Source organism: Rhinichthys klamathensis, unplaced genomic scaffold (genome assembly GCF_029890125.1).
Source record: "Rhinichthys klamathensis goyatoka isolate OS25496 unplaced genomic scaffold, OSU_Roscu_1.1 h1tg000046l_1, whole genome shotgun sequence".
Classification (NCBI taxonomy): Eukaryota; Metazoa; Chordata; class Actinopteri; order Cypriniformes; family Leuciscidae; genus Rhinichthys; species Rhinichthys klamathensis.
The window spans coordinates 2879534-2897174 of NW_026606593.1; the positions used below are offsets into that span (position 1 = coordinate 2879534).

The 17641-nt window shown below is 42.1% G+C and overlaps 1 protein-coding gene across 2 annotated transcripts in view; it reads right to left on the reverse strand.

The window, feature by feature from the left end:
* Positions 1-17641, reverse strand: part of arhgap31 (Rho GTPase activating protein 31) — a 40866-nt gene that overhangs the window by 14780 nt on the left and 8445 nt on the right. For both annotated transcript variants that reach the window (XM_056247387.1, XM_056247388.1), the window contains exons 2-6: positions 5689-5791; positions 5405-5549; positions 4311-4393; positions 2619-2726; positions 2154-2296 (exon numbers count right to left, since the gene is read on the reverse strand). In XM_056247387.1, coding sequence (XP_056103362.1) covers positions 2154-2296; positions 2619-2726; positions 4311-4393; positions 5405-5549; positions 5689-5791 — 582 coding nt within the window. The remainder of the gene's footprint in view (positions 1-2153; positions 2297-2618; positions 2727-4310; positions 4394-5404; positions 5550-5688; positions 5792-17641) is intronic.

Consider the following 17641-nt stretch of genomic DNA (forward strand, 5'->3'; position numbering starts at 1 on the left):
TGCAAACACCCAGAGGGAGTTGTACAATTGTATTGTGCATTAGTTGCGCGTTCTCAGCTAATTTAATTGCAATCATACTAATATGACATAGTTTATTTCTGGTCAGCACATTCATAGGCAGATTTCTAAACAGGAGTATTATTAGAAAAGCAGAGGCTAATGCAGGAGCTTTAGGAGAATGGGATAAAGCAAGCACAAGTCCCCTGATCAAATTATCACAAGCTGTGTGAGACCGCATGGCTTTCCACTGAGCATAGACTACAACTGTATGCTAATTACCTTAATGAGCTGTAATTTCCAATTACTGTATATTTTGTTTTGATTTGCACAGCATGGTTACAGAATATGCCCAGATGGTTTACATTAAAAAAATAAAAGATCTTCTCACTGCTTCTCTTCTCATTCAAAAATTACACATTTCATTTCTGAATGAAGGTTTTTAAATGAATATACTAACAACATCTGGCATCTTTGCTCACAGCACAGCTATTTAGAGATACAGTGCATAGTCCGTTCATTGTGACTACATTGTTCCTGTTATCCCACAACTTAGGCCACATTTACACATAGCCGGGTATTTAGAGAAACTAATATTTCCCCCCCTCCGTTTTCAATAATAACATCGTGCACACAATATTGTTTTCAAAAAAGTTGTCATTTACATCAACCCGCATAAATACGCCGTCGAGCGCCATCATAACCATAGATATCCATAATAAAGGCTAGATGTCTTACGGCGGAGTCTCTATCGTGATCACCGGCGGCCATCTTGTCACAGGCAAGCTTTCTGGCGGGCTCTGTGGTGCCTGATGTAAGATGAGTGATCAGCACGAACACAAATACTCTTATCTAGTTGAAATCTTGACGGATTTACAAACGGTTTGGTTTCTTACAAACGTTATTAACGTGGCTATTATTCTGGATGAGTATTTATTTATACACTTATTATTCATAAGTATGCAGTGTCATAACTACATCTCTGACGTTTATAAAAAACCAAACCGTTTGAAAATCGGTAGAAAATTGAGCAAGTTATGGCTATTTAAAAAGTACATGCACCATTAAAACACAATGTTACGAGTGAGCGAGCTGCCTGTGACAAGATGGCCGCCAGGTGCGGACCTCGACCTCCATTGGCCAGCAGCGCGGACGAGACATCTAGCCTTTATTATGGATATCTATGATCATAACTATGCCAAACTGGGCGCTCACGTGACGTTAAGCATTTTCTGGCGCATAATGTGACGTTTGAGAACCTAAAACCCCGTTTCTCCCAGTTGACACGGCAAGACATAACCGGTGTTATCAGAAATCTCCACTTTGGCCGGAGTTTTTAGAAATAATAGTTTTCTGTGATAAAAACAAGGTTTTCGTGTAAATGAGAGGCCAAACTGCAGGGAAATATCTGCGTCTTCCCTTCGTGTAAACGGGGCATTAACCTGTTAAATGAGTAAGTGTCTTCGTGCTTCATGTTGTTGTTGATGTGTGTGACGTCGTTGCCGTAAAGCATGTTGTGATTCTCGAAAGATTTGTCGGGGGCGCTCCTCTCAAACTTGCATTGCTGGTTTTTCCAGCAGCGTCCCCCTCCCCCCAAGCTTTACTACCAGGATGATTCGCCCTACTATGAGTTTGTTTACCACCGAAATGACTTTGAAGCTGTTATATTAAGGTACAATTCTTGCATAGTGTGCCTTTAAATGTCACACCCCTTTTTGAGCATAGATCTGACCTTAAATGGTTGTAATTCATGAATGCTTTGGAATAAGGTTGAAAAAACACATTGGAAAAAAAAAAAACATTGACGTCTGCACGAAAAAAAAAAAAAAGTAAAACCGTTTCTGTTTTTAGTACACCGTTGTCATGTAAACGTACCCTAAAATTACTAGGAAATCAAAGCCATATGTCTAACCAATTTGTGTTACAAATTTGAAGTTGATATCACAAAAAATGTAGCCCGCCTAAAGGATTTAAAGTCCTGTTTCAATGTTAAGGCGATGTCCAATTTCAAAGCGTTTTTCACAGCTTTCGAAGCTTTCGAATGATACCAAATGAAAACTAAAATATGTGATGGGGGAAAGGGCAATTATAAAAAACGCTACCTGCAAACTGAGAGTTGACAGGCTAATGCTACAACAGTTTAATGCTAGATGTACCTTCTCTGGACTTGGAGGGCTGAAGGTCCTGGTTGAAGATTTGCTGAGTGTGGTTGAGAATGAACTCTACAACTGACTGCTGGATCCGCACCTCCTGAAACGCTATATCACCATTGCAGGAGGGCACCTCCACTTCCTTGGAGCTGGACCAAAAGAAACGAGAGTACTTAGAAAAGCATGTTTATTTGGTGGATTGCAGTGAAGATAAGGAATGAATCATCCATCTTTGTGAGGAATATTAGCACGTAGCACGAAGAACGTATCCCATTCATCATCAACAATCATCAACAGACAACTATAATAATACCATGAGTATGATAATTATATAATTGTATATACTCCTATGAGTTCCCTGAGGACCCTTTACATATTTGTGGTATAACCAATTGTATGACTCTCATACAGAATTATGTAGAGAGTGGATAACTAGTGTATGAATGAAAGTAAAACCTCTGCCAGACTCACCGGAGTAGATTCGGAGCCCACACCAGGGCAAGATTGCGAGCATGCATGTTGGTTTGGTGACTGAGGGTAGCTAAATGTGCCAGATGTTTGGTGAGGTATTCCAGAGTTCTAGGAAAGCAGAACAAAATACAGCCATAAAGCCATTCGATTTAATTTCATGTGTATTACTCACCATGTCTTCATTTCAAGTAACATACAGGTGAAACTCGAAAAATTTGAATATCGTGCAAAAGTTCATTTATGTCAGTAATTCAACTTAAAATGTGAAACTAATATATTATATAGACTCATTACATGCAAAGCGCGATATTCCAAGCCTTTATTTGTTATAATTTTGATGATTTTGGCTTACAGCTTATGAAAACCTTTCACAATATTCTAATTTTGAGTTTGGGGTTTTCATAAGCTGTAAGCCAAAATCATCAAAATTATAACAAATAAAGGCTTGGAATATCGCGCTTTGCATGTAATGAGTCTATATCATATATTAGGTTCACATTTTAAGTTGAATTACTGACATAAATGAACTTTTGCACGATATTCGAATTGTTCGAGTGTCACCTGTAGTTGAAAAGTCAAATCATTTCCTTTCAGGTTTACATCTACATTACACTTTGACTTGGTCATTTCTTACAACAAGGGTCAGTTCACCTGGAAATGAAAATCTTGCATTTTTCATTTTATGTAAATCTGTCTAACTTACTTTTTTCCTGTGGAAAACAAAAGGAGAAAATTGGACTAATGTACTCTGTTCAAAGCAATTCTAATGAATAGAGCTTGCAAAAAGGAAGCACCTTAAAAGCATCGTAAAAGTGGTTACAGAGACGTCATATTAAGGAGTCATAACTTTTTTGTGATTGTGAAAAGCGCTATACAAATAAACGTAAATTGAATTGAATGAAATAATTTAGTCTGATGAACAGTCTGACACTTAAATCGTTATTCGCTATAGCAAACATTCGTAGACATCATCGCAAAGTTGTGTGTTTAGAACCTCATTGACTTCCGTAGTAAAATAAAATAAAATAAAATTGGAAGTCAATTGTTTGAGAATATCTTCTTTTGTCTTCAGCAGAATAAAAAAAAATTCTTCTTTTTTTCATTTTTGGGTGAACTATCACTTTAAATAGATTATGCTCTTTTTTATTGCAATGGAATGAAATTAGCAATAACAATCTGACATTAATTCAATCTTAGCAGATGTTATTACTCCACCACCCGCGAGATGTTATTAACAAGTTTTTTTTACCATCATGGTTCGAACATCTGATGTTTGGCAAAGTTACTATGGTTTCGAGAAACAATTGTGTCTATAGTTTATTTGTCCAATAACGCATCATGGAAGATACACAGCAATAATAGTCATTGTACGGGAAACGTGCCTCAAACCGTACCTTAGATTTTGTGAGCTTTAAGTCAAAAGAATAGATGCTTCATGAATATCTTCTGTCGCAATACGAGAACTAGGGTCAAGATTTTAGAAATAAAATATTTTATGATGCTTTTTTGTCGTTTGACAGTCCCAATTATTAATAACTTACATTATATTAAAAAGACTCGAGGGTATTCTTCAAACTTTCACCTTTTGTGTTCCAAACAGAAGAGAAGACATACAGGTGTAGAATGACGTGTGAGTAAATATACCGGTACAGATAAAGTTTACAGACATATTAAAATAAGCCTGAGCTGTACCTGAAGTGTGAAACGGGAAGTTCGTGTATGGCACTCCTGATGTTTCGGAGCTGCTCCTGCTCCTCTTTAACTGACATTGCAGCCTTTGCACAAAAATACAGACGGAGGAACATTAATTCCTGGATGCAGGAGAACATTGTTTTTCAATGTTTTTCATTTTTGTCAATGGACACACATCTGTCAATATGGATCACCTGGACATCACTTGTATTTGTATAGCTAAAAAATCATTTCAAATATGGTAGTTAGTTGCAGTGGTCCAGATAAAACTAATCAAATGCTTATATCCTATTATTTACAGTTGAAACTCGAAAAATTTGAATATCGTGCAAAAGTTCATTTATGTCAGTAATTCAACTTAAAAGGTGAAACTAATATATATTATAGCTTACAGCTTATGAAAACCCCAAAGTCAAAATTAGAATATAAGGTTTTCATAAGCTGTAAGCCATAATCATCAAAATTATAACAAATAAAGGCTTGAAATATCGCACTTTGCATGTAATGAGTCAATATAATATATTAGTTTCACATTTTAAGTTGAATTACTGACATAAATGAACTTTTGCACCATATTCAAATTTTTCGAGTTTCACCTGTATTTAAAAGTTATTCTTAAATTCATTTTTATAAAAATCAGCCAAGATTTCACAGCAAAAAGATTATTTAAATGTAGTTCATAAAATTATGAATTATCAATCAGAGGGTGTTAAAGTAGAAGAAGAAACTGATGAAGTAGTAGTTTTTCAGCAACGTTTTTATCTTGTTGATAAATTGGCATATCAAATATGATTCAGTAGTCTTTATAGGGTGCTTTTTTTACTTTTTGAAGTTATAACCTCTTTGCATTACTGAACTCAATTTATTTGTCTCCTCGTTTCCTGTCTTTGGCTGCTTTCTTTCCCCCCGTCCTCTTTGTACTATATCTCTGTATAGTTCTGTATCCGCTGTCCTTAAAATAAATGTCACTTCTTGTACACAAACACTTTTTTATTTGTACCGTTTATTTAAGACACTAAGCCACTGTATCAGATGCAACTACATCATTCTTCTATTCTGCTCTAGTCTTTTTTTTTTCTTGCTCACAAACTTACTGTAAATTTCTTGTAGAGTTCATAAGTGAGGAGAGGGATGGGAAGCTCTCTGAAGTACAGCTTACATAAAGAGCCAACGCAGTGGATATCCTGAAGATACACTTCTTTAGTGAGGTCAGGACAGAGTTCAGAGCAAAACTCCTGTCTGTATGCACACACACACACACAGAGAGAGAGAGAGAAACACACATTTACTACAAAGAATTGATTGTTGCAAGGGTTTCCCTCCATCCAAGTTCCAACACAATTGTATGCATGAGGTGTGAGTCTAAAAACTGGCCAACCTGAGTCTTTGAATGTTAGATGTGATTCCTGAGAGTCTGTAGATCCCATCCACAATCCCATGTTTCTCGATGAAGTCTGCACAAGTCTTCAGGACGTGAGGAACTAGACAAAAACAGGACAAATTCATCAATGGTCATTCAGATTTGTCAAAAAAAGCTCAATTTATTGAAAGAATTTATCACCCAAAAAAGTAATTTTTTTGGTGTTGTTTAATCACCCTCATATCATTCCAAACCTTTATGACGTTCAGTCTTTCAAGAAACACAAATTAAGATATTTTGAAGAATGTTTGTGCTGATTTCATTAATTTGATAAAAGCACACCGTAGATAAAAATGAATATCATTAAAAGTATGTCTGACATAATGACATAATTATGTCTTTTGCGCTACATTCCAAGTCTTCTGAGGCCACATGATAGCTTTGTGTGCTAAAATAAATAAATAAATAAAAATAATAATAATATAAAAGTGCACAAGAAAATTTGCTGGTAATCTGTAGACGAAGAAGTGCAGGTACTGGTAGTTCCTACTTCAAGCACTGACAGGTGGGATTTTATAAGTCTCACGTGTGAGAAACTCTTTCTCCGGGTGCAAAATTGGTCGGTGTAACATAAGTTATTTATATGATTAATCAAAAGACACGAGTACCAATGATGTCTTGCAACCTGACGGCAGCATGTTTCAACATACTGTATGGAGCATGGATGAGATTTAAGCACTGTTTATCAGTGAATACCTACTTAAATTTCGGTCTCCTCCTCAGACAAATGCTATTTTGGCATCAGAAGGCTTGGAATATAGCAAAGTTATATGGACTTTTATGATGTTGTATGATTGTTGTTGTTGTTTTTAACCTTTTTGGAGCTTGACATCCCCCCAGTCACTGTAAGCTTTCATTGAATAATAAAAGAACAGCATGAAAGTTCTTCAAAATATCTCAGTTTGTGTTCCACAGAAGAAAGAAAGACATGAGTTTAGAGAGGCATGAGGCTGAGTAAATGATAAACTATTCTTTTAAATGATTGTTTAATGATTGAGTAAAACAATGAAAATATCTACACCTGTAAAACTGCAACAAAACGTTTGTGAAAATGCAATATGTAATGCATTTATTATTACTGTCGCACTAATATGCAGGAAAAGCTGCATTAAGGACTGATGATAATAATAAGCACTTTATTTTACAGTCCTGTTTCCCATGTACATATGTACAGATATGTACATGGGAACATGGGTTTAGGAGTAGGTTCAGCGTTAGTACCTAGTTATTACCCAGTTATTGCAATAACTGGGTAATAACTACGTACTAACCCTGAACCTACTCCTAAACCCATGTAGTTGCCTAAGATTACCCAGTACTTTCTTAGGCAAGTACACTGTAAGTACACGCAAGTGCACATACTGTAAAATGAAGTGCAAACTATAATAATAATAATGCTTTTTTCTGAGTCTGGGGAAATGTGTATGGTTTGGTTGTGAGCACTTTGATGACACACATGGCAGTCACAGAAAACATTTTTACAGCCATTTTTCATCCTTTTCTATGTACAGTATTCTCCTACAGGACATGCCATTTTGACAGAAAGTGTAATCAGATCTTTTTTGACACCTTGCCATTAAAATGCAGACCATATATCTCAAGATGAGAACTGTCATCATGAACTATGACAGCAAGTCCAATAAAGACACTGCATGCCAATTTTGAATTCATAGTTCTCTAGTTCAGGTCGTTTTCATGTTTTGCTGTTATAGCCCTGCTATTTTTCTGTGTCCTTAATCAAATTTGGCAAAAATATCTCATTCCATTTGAGAGTTATATCCATTTACAAATAAAAGCAGTAAATGCCCGTTTACACCAAGAACAATAACTATAAAGATAACTATATTAGGGGTTAACGATAACGTTCTGTTTATTCGAAGAGCGAGCTACGGTTTTTATTTGCCTGTTGCTTTAAATGCTCAAGTTCTTTAAAGCAGGATGGATTCTGATTGGCTGGCAATGTTTTTATTGTTCATCAGCAGAAAAAAAAAAAAAACGCCCTGAAAGTGATTCCAACAATATGGTTTCTTCTCAGTGTGGTTATCGTTATAGTTAAGTAATGTGGACTCTGCTATTCTTTATTTATTTTTAACTTTAAAAATATATATACACTACCGTTCAAAGTTTGGGGTCAGTGAGAATTTTATTTTTATTTTTTGGAAGAAAGAAATCAATACTTTTATTTATCAAGGACAGTAAAGACATTTATAATGTTACAAAAGATTCTATTTCAAACAAATGCCGTTCTTTTGAACTTCCTATTCATCAAAGAATCCTAAAAAAAAAAAAAAAATCTGTACAACTGACAGACCAACAACTGTTTCAACATTGATAATAATAATAAATGTTTCTTGAGCATCAAATCCTCATATTATACTGATTTGTGAAGGATCATTTGACACTGAAGACACTGACACTGGTGATGCTGAAAATTCAGCTTTGATCACAGGAATAAATTACACTTTACTATATATTCACACAGAAAACAGCTGATTTACACTGGAATAATATTTCATACTATAACTGATTTTTGTTGTATTTTTAATAAAATAAGCGCAGCCATGGTTAGCAGAAGAGAATTCTTTTAAAAGTATTTAAAATCGTACCGACCCCAAACTTTTGAACGGTAGTGTATATATATTTTTTCAATTAGAACTATATTTTATCGTTATTGTATAAGTTCGTCTTTGGTGTGAACAGGCCTAAAGGGATAGTTTACCCAAAAATAAAAATCCAGTCATCATTTTCTCACCCTCAAGTTGTTTCAAACAATTTTCATTTTTGGGTGAACTATGCCTTTAAAGGGAGGGAACCTGCGATGAACCAAACATCAAATAAAGTAAAATGTCGAGGAACGAAATAAGTAAAGCCTTGTTTGTTACAGCAGCATCTCAGAGAAAACACATTGGAGAACGCTGCTGACTGAATGAACCGCATGTATAAAGGAGTAAAGCGTATACAATTGTTAAAGTTATATAAAAAAAACTGAAAGACTTTGTTGTTTGTGCATAGATGTACTATGATAATCTGACATTAACTGTGATCTAGAATCGACTAACTTGCAGAAGTTATTACTCCACCACCTCCGCATGACATCAATAATTATAGTCTTATTTTGTTGAACCAACGTGGATTAAACACTGGAAGTGCAACCACGATTTCAGGGAGCAGTTATAGCTAGTTAATCCCTCTAACAATACAAACAAAAGAAGTTACATTGTAAATTGGAAACACACCTCAGGTTATTATTTCAGAAGCAATTTGTTAAAGTGTTGACGCATTACGCTAAAGCAGTTTATGCAATGTATCAAATGAATATTGGTCATAGGTCATATAACATATAGCTCAAGATATATAGGTCATATAACAACTTGAGGGTGAGTAAATGATAACAGAAGTTTAATTTTTTGTGTGAACTATCCTTTTTAAAGACTGCTAAATTTCACAACCTTTTACCATACAGTTCTATGGGCTGCCATTGACTTCAATGGCAGAAGAAGAGAAGAACAAGCAACTACAAGAGTAACAATCAACGACATACAGAAATATAGAGCTATATGTATAAGACAGCTCAGATTTTTGTTGTTTAGGAAATATTTGAGGAACAACATTGCAGTTCCAAGTGAAATCTCTGACTTTTGATTGTAGACTTTAAACAGTTTGAGACATTGTTGAGAAACTCTAGAACAGACACATTTAAGATTGTCTGGGGTATATATGTAGTAAATATGAGAAAGTATAGAAAATTATGGACCGAAACCCCAAAAACCTTGTACCCTAAAGCTAATACTTTTGAAGTAGGCTAATCTTCAGTTGTTATGTATCCAGGAATAAAAGAGAGGCCTACACATACCGACAATATGTAAGCCAAATGTTTATTACATTTTGGTTACATACATAAAGTAATATTCGTCAACTAACTACATCATTGCAAAATATATAAGAAACATACCTAAAGTCAGAGTTCTTTGTGTATTGACCTTTTAAATAATCTGTACAGTATGTGCATTTCTGTTCTCTCTCTCTTTGAAACGGTGGTGTTTCATGTAGACTACAGTATTACACCGTCCTTCCTTTATCCTGTCGGGCTGCTTATTGTGGAGAAGGTGGGCCAGGGCAGGAAGTTAAAAATGGTTTGTTTGTTTCAGAGGAAACCTGACACACCCAGGCCTTGCAGCTGGTATTACTTATGACACTTCCTCTTATTCTAAAGGGCCTTTGGAAAGTTCCCACCCAACTTCATCACTTCCTAACATACCTTCAGCCATGATATCTTTAAGCTTTGTTTAGGTTTGTTTAGAGGACACTAAACAGACAGTATCATGATGGGCTAGCATTTTCCAGTTATTTTACAGCATGGTTAATCCTGAAGTTTATCACAGTAAACGTCATTTTATAATCTTTATTTTACTGTGCTTATTTCTACCATTTAACACAAATGGAGAAATTGTGTTCCACACCATCATATCATGTTCAAAGTAAAACCAAGATTTGAGTACATTTTACAAGAAAACGACTCGGTTACTAACGTAACCTCGGTTCCCTGAGAGGAGGGAACGAGTATTGCGTAATAGCTTACGCTATGGGAAAACTCCTTTTCTCGAGAAATATTGAAGTCTTTATGTAAAACGCATTGCAGCTGCACAGCATACAGCAATGGGCAAGGCAGCTCGGTCATTGGCTGTGCTGCGGCAACTGCACGAACCTATGACGGGGCGACTCTGAACCCGCTTCCAATGAGCGTGCTTCGCGCCCACGCGCGTCAGAGCCCGCCAAGATGGGCGTGGCCAAGGGCTATATATTGGGCGCCCCGTCGTCTGAGTTCTTTAGGTTCAATCGACTGAAGCAAACTGACCAAGCACAAGCACGGCAGATTACGCAATATTTGTTCCCTCCTCTCAGGGAACCGAGGTTACGTTAACCGAGTCGTTCCCTTTCGAGAGGTTCCTCCTATTGCGTAATAGCTTACGCTATGGGAACGCCATGTAAAACGCCGTGCGTGCTGACTTCGCTCTATTAAGCCGGAGGCAGATGCCTGAGCCTTCAAGCAAAGTAATTATCCAACGAGCCAGCCGAAGGCGGGCTTCATAAAAGGACAACGTGGAGCGGCCAAATGGGCGTCCAGAGAAACACACAAGCACATTTTTATGTACTGTCATGCATGAAAAATCCTCTACATCAGTCAGAGACGGATTCTATGAGGGAGGAGACAATGCTCAGCATGTACACACCCCAGCCTATGCATAGTTAGACCGACAGTATGTTAGAGTGCAATGAGGGGACCTGTAGGTTATAAAACCTGATAAATGTTGACGGTGAGGCCCAGCCTGCTGCCGCACAAATATCTTGAATGGGTATCCCACTCGACCACGCCCACGAGGAGGCCATGCCTCTCATAGAGTGAGCTCTGATGCCCAAGGGGCACTGAAGGCCCTTGGCTTCATAAGCCAGCGCTATAGCATCAACTATCCAGCGCAATATTCTTTGCTTTGAAACAGCGAGACCTTTAGTGCGGCCGCCAAAGCATACGAACAATTGCTCTGTCTGTCTGAACAGGGCAGAACGTTCCTAATATACTCTGAGTGCCCTGACCGGGCAGAGTAAATTAGCGTCGGTTTCGTCTGCTGGAGACGATAGCACGGCCAAAGATATCACCTGTGCTCTGAAAGGGGTAGAGAGCACCTTAGGAATATACCCGTGTTTTGGCCTGAGGACAACCCTGCTGTCGTTAGGTCCAAACTCCAGGCAGGCAGCGCTTGATGACAGCGCGTGCAGGTCGCCCACTCTCTTGACCGAGGCGAGAGCCAGCAAGAGAGCAGTTTTGAGCGAGAGCTGTTTAAGGTGCACAGTTCGGAGGGGTTCGAACGGGGCACGCTTGAGTGCGTCCAGGACCGTAGCCAGGTCCCAGATCGGCACCGAGGGGGGGCATGGGGGATTTATCCTCCTGGCGCCCCTCAGGAAACGAACAACTAGGTAGTTTTTCCCTAGTGTGCGTCCTTCTACAGGGTCGTGTGATGCCGCTAAGGCAGCCACATATACTTTGAGCGTGAAGGGGGTGCGGCCTGCCTCCAACAGCTCTTGTAGGAAAACGAGCACATTTGGTACTTCCCATGTCTCAGGATTCAGGTTCCTGGATTTACACCAGTCACTGAACACCTTCCATTTCTGGGCATATAAGCGCCTCGTAGAGGGCGCTCGCGCCTCAGTGATGGTTCTCAACACTCCACTGGGGAGGTTCCCGGGAACCCGTTGAGGGGCCACGCATGGAGGGCCCACAGATCGGGGCGGGGATGGAGGATCATCCCGTTGGCCTGCCTGAGGAGGTCTAGCCTCAGTGGAATTGGCCATGGGGCAGATTGCATCATCTGCATCAGTTCTGGAAACCACGTCTGGTTCTTCCAGAGTGGGGCTACTAGGAGCACTGCACATTTCTCCTCCCTGATCCGACTGATGACCTGAGGTAGCATTGCGACCGGAGGGAAGGCATACAGCGGGCGGCTCGGCCAGATTTGGGCGAGCGCGTCTGTGCTCTTTGAAAAGAAGAGAGGGCAGTGCACATTTTCCTTGGAGGCAAAGAGGTCGACCTCTGCTCTGCCAAAGGTTTGCCATAACCACTTAATCGTCAGGGGGTGGAGAGACCATTCTCCTGGGAGAACTTTGTCCCTGGACAGCATGTCCGCTCCCTGGTTCAGAACACCTGGCACATGCGCTGCTCTCAGCGAGCGCAGGTTGCGCTGGGACCATAGGAGGAGCTCCCTGGCCATCGAGTGCAGGGAGCTCGATCTGAGTCCACCCTGACGATTTATATGCGAGACCACCGTCATGTTGTCCGTTCGGACTAGGACGTGCTCGTCCTTCAGGTACGGGAGCAGGGCTCTGAGAGCCAAAGCGACCGCTTTCAATTCCAGACAGTTTATATGTAGGCGCTTCTCCGGGTTTGACCACAAGCCGGAGACAGGCCTCCCCTCGTAAAGGGCCCCCCAGCCTATTTTGGAGGCATCTGTCGTGATCATTTTTCTCCTTGTGTTCACGCCCAAACTCACGCCGGACTGATACCAGTCGACAGCTTTCCAGGGCGTCAGGGCTTTTATGCAGCCGTGATTCGCTCTGATTAAAAAGTGTCCCAAGCGCCACGCGTGAGTGGGGACACGGCTTTTGAGCCAGCGTTGGAGAGGACGCATGTGCAACAATCTTAGCTGGAGTACAGCTGATGCTAAGGCCATGAGACCGAGCATCCTTTGAAATCGCTTGACGGGGGCGCGCGCACCCGCTCTGAACGATGTTGCAAGGCGCCGGATAGTGAGCGCGCGCTCTGACGAGATCTAGCACTATTCCCAGAAAAGAAATATTCTGGCTGGGGGATAGCATGCTCTTTGCAAAATTGATTCTTAGACCCAGGCAATCTAGATGACTGATAATCCAAGACCTGTGTGTCACTAACTGGCTCTCTGATTGTGCTAGGATTAGCCAATCGTCGAGATAATTTAGTATTCGCACTCCCCGCTGCCTCAGGGGGGAAAGTGCTGCATCCATACATTTCGGGTGGTCTGCGAGCGAATTGAAGCGAGTAACCGTGTTTTATTATGTTCAAAACCCATTTCGGCATGTCGGGGATATTTTCCCAAGCTTTTGCTCGCACACATATGGGCTGAATGCTGGCTGGGGGCGTGTCGCAGTGACGTATGGCTCCCGCCAGCGAATCGCCCTGTGCTAATACCGAGCTTACAGCTCTCAGCGGCGCGGGCGCGCGCTGAGCAGCTTTGTTGAATGCCGAGTGCAGGGGTGCGTGTGAGATTACAGGCACACTCGCCGTAATGCTCACAGAGTGAGATGGGGAAATGTTTAAAACTGTATGGGCAGTGCTTATGGGTGGGGGTGCATAGACTGTGGTAGGCACGCGCGCCACTTTCATAAAACTTCCCGCTTGGGCGGGAGGTTTTTGGTCATATAAACAGTGTTTGTGAGTTGGGGTGCGTGCATAACAGCGGGCACACGCGCTACTCTTATAAAACCTCCCGCTTTTACTGGGGAAGTGTTCATAACTGTGGGAACAGTGCTTATGTGTAGTGGTGCATACGTGACAGTTGGCACACAATCTACATTTATGGGGCGTCCAGCTTGAGCTGGGAAAACATTTGGCACTGCGTTGACAGTTTTGATATGTGGGAATGCGCACTTTGGTGTGGACACGTGACCCTTTAATGACACAGGCAGAAAATGGCTCTTTATGTGATTTCTGTGTGTCGCCGTAAAAATGGCGTTTGTTTGCAGGTGGGCGAGCTGTGTGGCTGGCACATTGGCTGCTGTATAGACATTTCCAGCCGCCTGTAAGGGGACTGGGTAATGTTTTAGACGTTTTGGAGAGAACGGTCCTGCTCTTGCGAGACACGCGCTCTCCCTTTTCCTCCCTGTAGCTAGGAGGACTTACGAGGCTCTGGGTTCAGCACAATCTTGGGCCGAGGTCCCCATCGCTCGGGCGGTTGCTTCCTGTTGGCAGAGCGCGAGCGGCGTCGAAAATCCGTTTCAGGTCTGGGCTGAGAGACAGGAGGCGCCGTCTTAGCTCGCTGCTGCTGAGGCGGCCTTTGGCGGCTCTGCGATGAGCTAGATCGCTTGGGCAGGAAGTGACGCATAGCCTGCGAGTCCTTAGGGGCTTCGGTGAAGCGCTCGGCGAACTCCTTCACAGCTGGTCCAAACAGGCCGCTTTGGGAGATAGGCGCGTCGAGAAATGACGCCTTATCTGCATCCTTCATCTCTGTTAGCGTCAGCCACAGATGGCGCTCAAGGACAGTCAGATTAGCCCTAGCACGGCCGATGGATTGGGCGGTGGCTTTTGTAGCTCGCAGCGCTATGTCAGTGGCGCTGCGCAGGTCCTTGAATGCCTCAGGATCGGGTCCAGACTCGTCCATACTGCGGAGAAGTTTAGCTTGAAACACCTGGAGGACAGCCATAGATTGAAGCGCTGATGCAGCTTGGCCGGTGGCGGCGTATGCGCGACCGGCAAGAGCTGAAGTAGACCGGCAAGGCTTCGAGGGATGAGAAGCTTTAGCTTTCCATCCAGCGTTGGAGGGTGGACACAGATGATTGGCCACAGCCTCCTCGAGGGGCGGAGTCCCCTCATAGCCTTTTTCTTTCGCGCCGTCCACAGAGGAGAGCGACAAAGAAAAAGAAGGCTTCAGGCGAGCGGAGTGAGGGGCTTTCCACGACTTCGTGAGTTCGTCGTGAACTTCCGGGAAGAAGGGGGAGGGCCTTTGTCGAGGGGCCTGTCGGCGCCCCTGCAGGAACCACTCGTCCAGTCGGCTGCGGGCGTGTTCTTCCGGGGAAGACCAATCGAGCCTGAGGTCTTCCACGGCCTTAGACAGGATGCGGACGATCTCCGAGTCCATGCTGGCGTGCCCGCTAATGTCGATGGCGTGGGCTCGAACGACGAACCCGGCCAGTCGTCGGATGCAGCATCACAGGAAAAACTGTCATCCTTGTCATCGTCATCCCCTGACGCGCCAAACGAGATGAGCCCCATCGCTCCGCTGGAGGGGTGCTGGTCCGCCTGTGTGAACTGGACTGGCGGCGGGGAGTCTTCGGGTGGTGGTGAAGCACGCGGGGATTGGCCCGGCGTGACATCACTGCAAACCGCGTGCTCCGGCGGCCTCTGTGAGCGGTGCTTTTTCTTGCGCGGCTCGACCAGAGGAGATGGCAGCACGGAAGAGGTGGGCTCTTTCGCGGTGAAAACGGCGAAGCGAGCGCGCAGCTCGGTGAGGCCCAGGGCGTCACACTCGGGACATCCGCCTCGAGTAAGGGCAGCCTCTGCGTGGTCCGGTCCCAAGCAGCGGGCACAAATGATGTGACGATCCCCGTCCTGAAGAGGGCCTCGACACGAGGCGCAGGAAGGCATTTGAAACAACGCCTTGTTAATTTGCTCTTTTAGAAAAGTGTTGCGGGGGCGAACACTGAAGCTTTTGAAAGGATATAGGATGATGTGCGCCGGATGGCTTAGCAGAAAAGGTGATCGAAGGCGGCTGAAGGCGCCGGCGTCCTCGAAGCAGTCCTGCTGTAGGCTTGTCGACGGCGGCGGCGAAAAGACTCCAACAAATCCGGAGGATCCAGCGAAGAGAAGGTTCTTTGCTGGAGGAGATTAAATCTGAAGAACTCAGACGACGGGGCGCCCAATATATAGCCCTTGGCCACGCCCATCTTGGCGGGCTCTGACGCGCGTGGGCGCGAAGCACGCTCATTGGAAGCGGGTTCAGAGTCGCCCCGTCATAGGTTCGTGCAGTTGCCGCAGCACAGCCAATGACCGAGCTGCCTCGCTCATTGCTGTATGCTGTGCAGCTGCAATGCGTTTTACATAAAGACTTCAATATTTCTCGAGAAAAGGAGTTTTCCCATAGCGTAAGCTATTACGCAATAGGAGGAACCTCTCGAAAGGGAACACAATTTCAGTCGTTCTACTTCAAAATTTCACATTTAATTCGATGTTATGTCATTTCTTTGCAATTAATCGTGAAATTTACTAGCAATTTCTGGGTGAAAATTGTTTCTACACCTCTACAATCCATCCATTTTCCAAACCACTTGTCCTATGAAGTGTCGCAGGGACGCTGGGGCCGATTCCCCTTACACTACAAAATCACATTTTCTTCCCTTTAGCCAAAAAGACAGAGCCTAGATTCAATATGTTGACCAACAATATCATAAGAACCAATGAGGTTTGATGTTTCTGATGTCGTTGTGTGATTTGATTTGATGGTGAATAATCAAATTTGGGTCTGTTCATCATACAAAGTGATTGCATCGATTCAGAAACCACCATGGATTACTTTCACGCAACGTTTGTGTCCTTTTTGGACCTTGAAACTTTGGATCTGATATTACTGTTTTCCTGAGTTTGTTTCAATTCAGTTTGTTTTTAAGCCTGATTCTGAGCCACAATCGAATTAATTTAACCTAATTTTATTATAATTTATAAAAAATTCAATCATTCATTGGCCTTTTATTGTTGTTGGACAGAAACACTTGAGAAAACCTGATGAGGAAAAGTGGGAGGATATGGTATACAAATCAAACTTGAGCTCATCTTGCCCACATGAGCGCTGATATATCAGAGCATGAACTAAACATTAGGCCACAGATTATATAGTTTTAGCATTTTATTTAAAAACCCAATTTTTTCATATATTTCAAGTTCTTATTCAAATCAATTTGATATTGGAGATTGTCAGAAAAGTTTTTTTTTCTTAGGCCTATAACATGGGGAGGAGACTCTATTTATGTCAGACTACATTTCAGAAAGTAGAGTGCATCTGTTGTTTGGTAGATGTGGACAGGTATAGATCTTATTATGTGCAAGAGAAACAAGCGTGCATTCAAATTTTTACTTTGAACTTCCATTCTTGCAGTAGCTCTGTATATTTCTATGGCATCGCGCTCGAATTACCTGGTGAAGTGGATTTACTTATTGTAAATGGACAACCGACGGATGTCATAACAAATGTCAGTAGACCGGGAAGATTTTTAAATAAGCGGCTCATTCATAAATCCGTAAGATCTTGCCTTCATGCTGTGGAAATACAAACCGGAAGACAGAAAAGGGGCGGGGCTACATAAGGTCTATACTAGAGTAACAGGCTTAACACTTTTTAAGCGTAATGCGAAATACTTTGTTCACAGAATAAATTGCCAGGCACTGCATGGGTCATGGTCCATTTAGAAGAGAATTGAGGGTATTATTCAAGTGCTCTGCTTTAAATAATGAAATAGCCCTCTCACGGTAGGAAACAACATTAGCAATTGCAGCCCTGAACCAATGAACCATCCAGAGTCTGAGGAAGTCTACACTTCCCATGCTTAATCTACCCTTATCTACAAACTGAAGCACAAATCTTTCACCTAAATGTGTAGCACAGCACTTTATCTA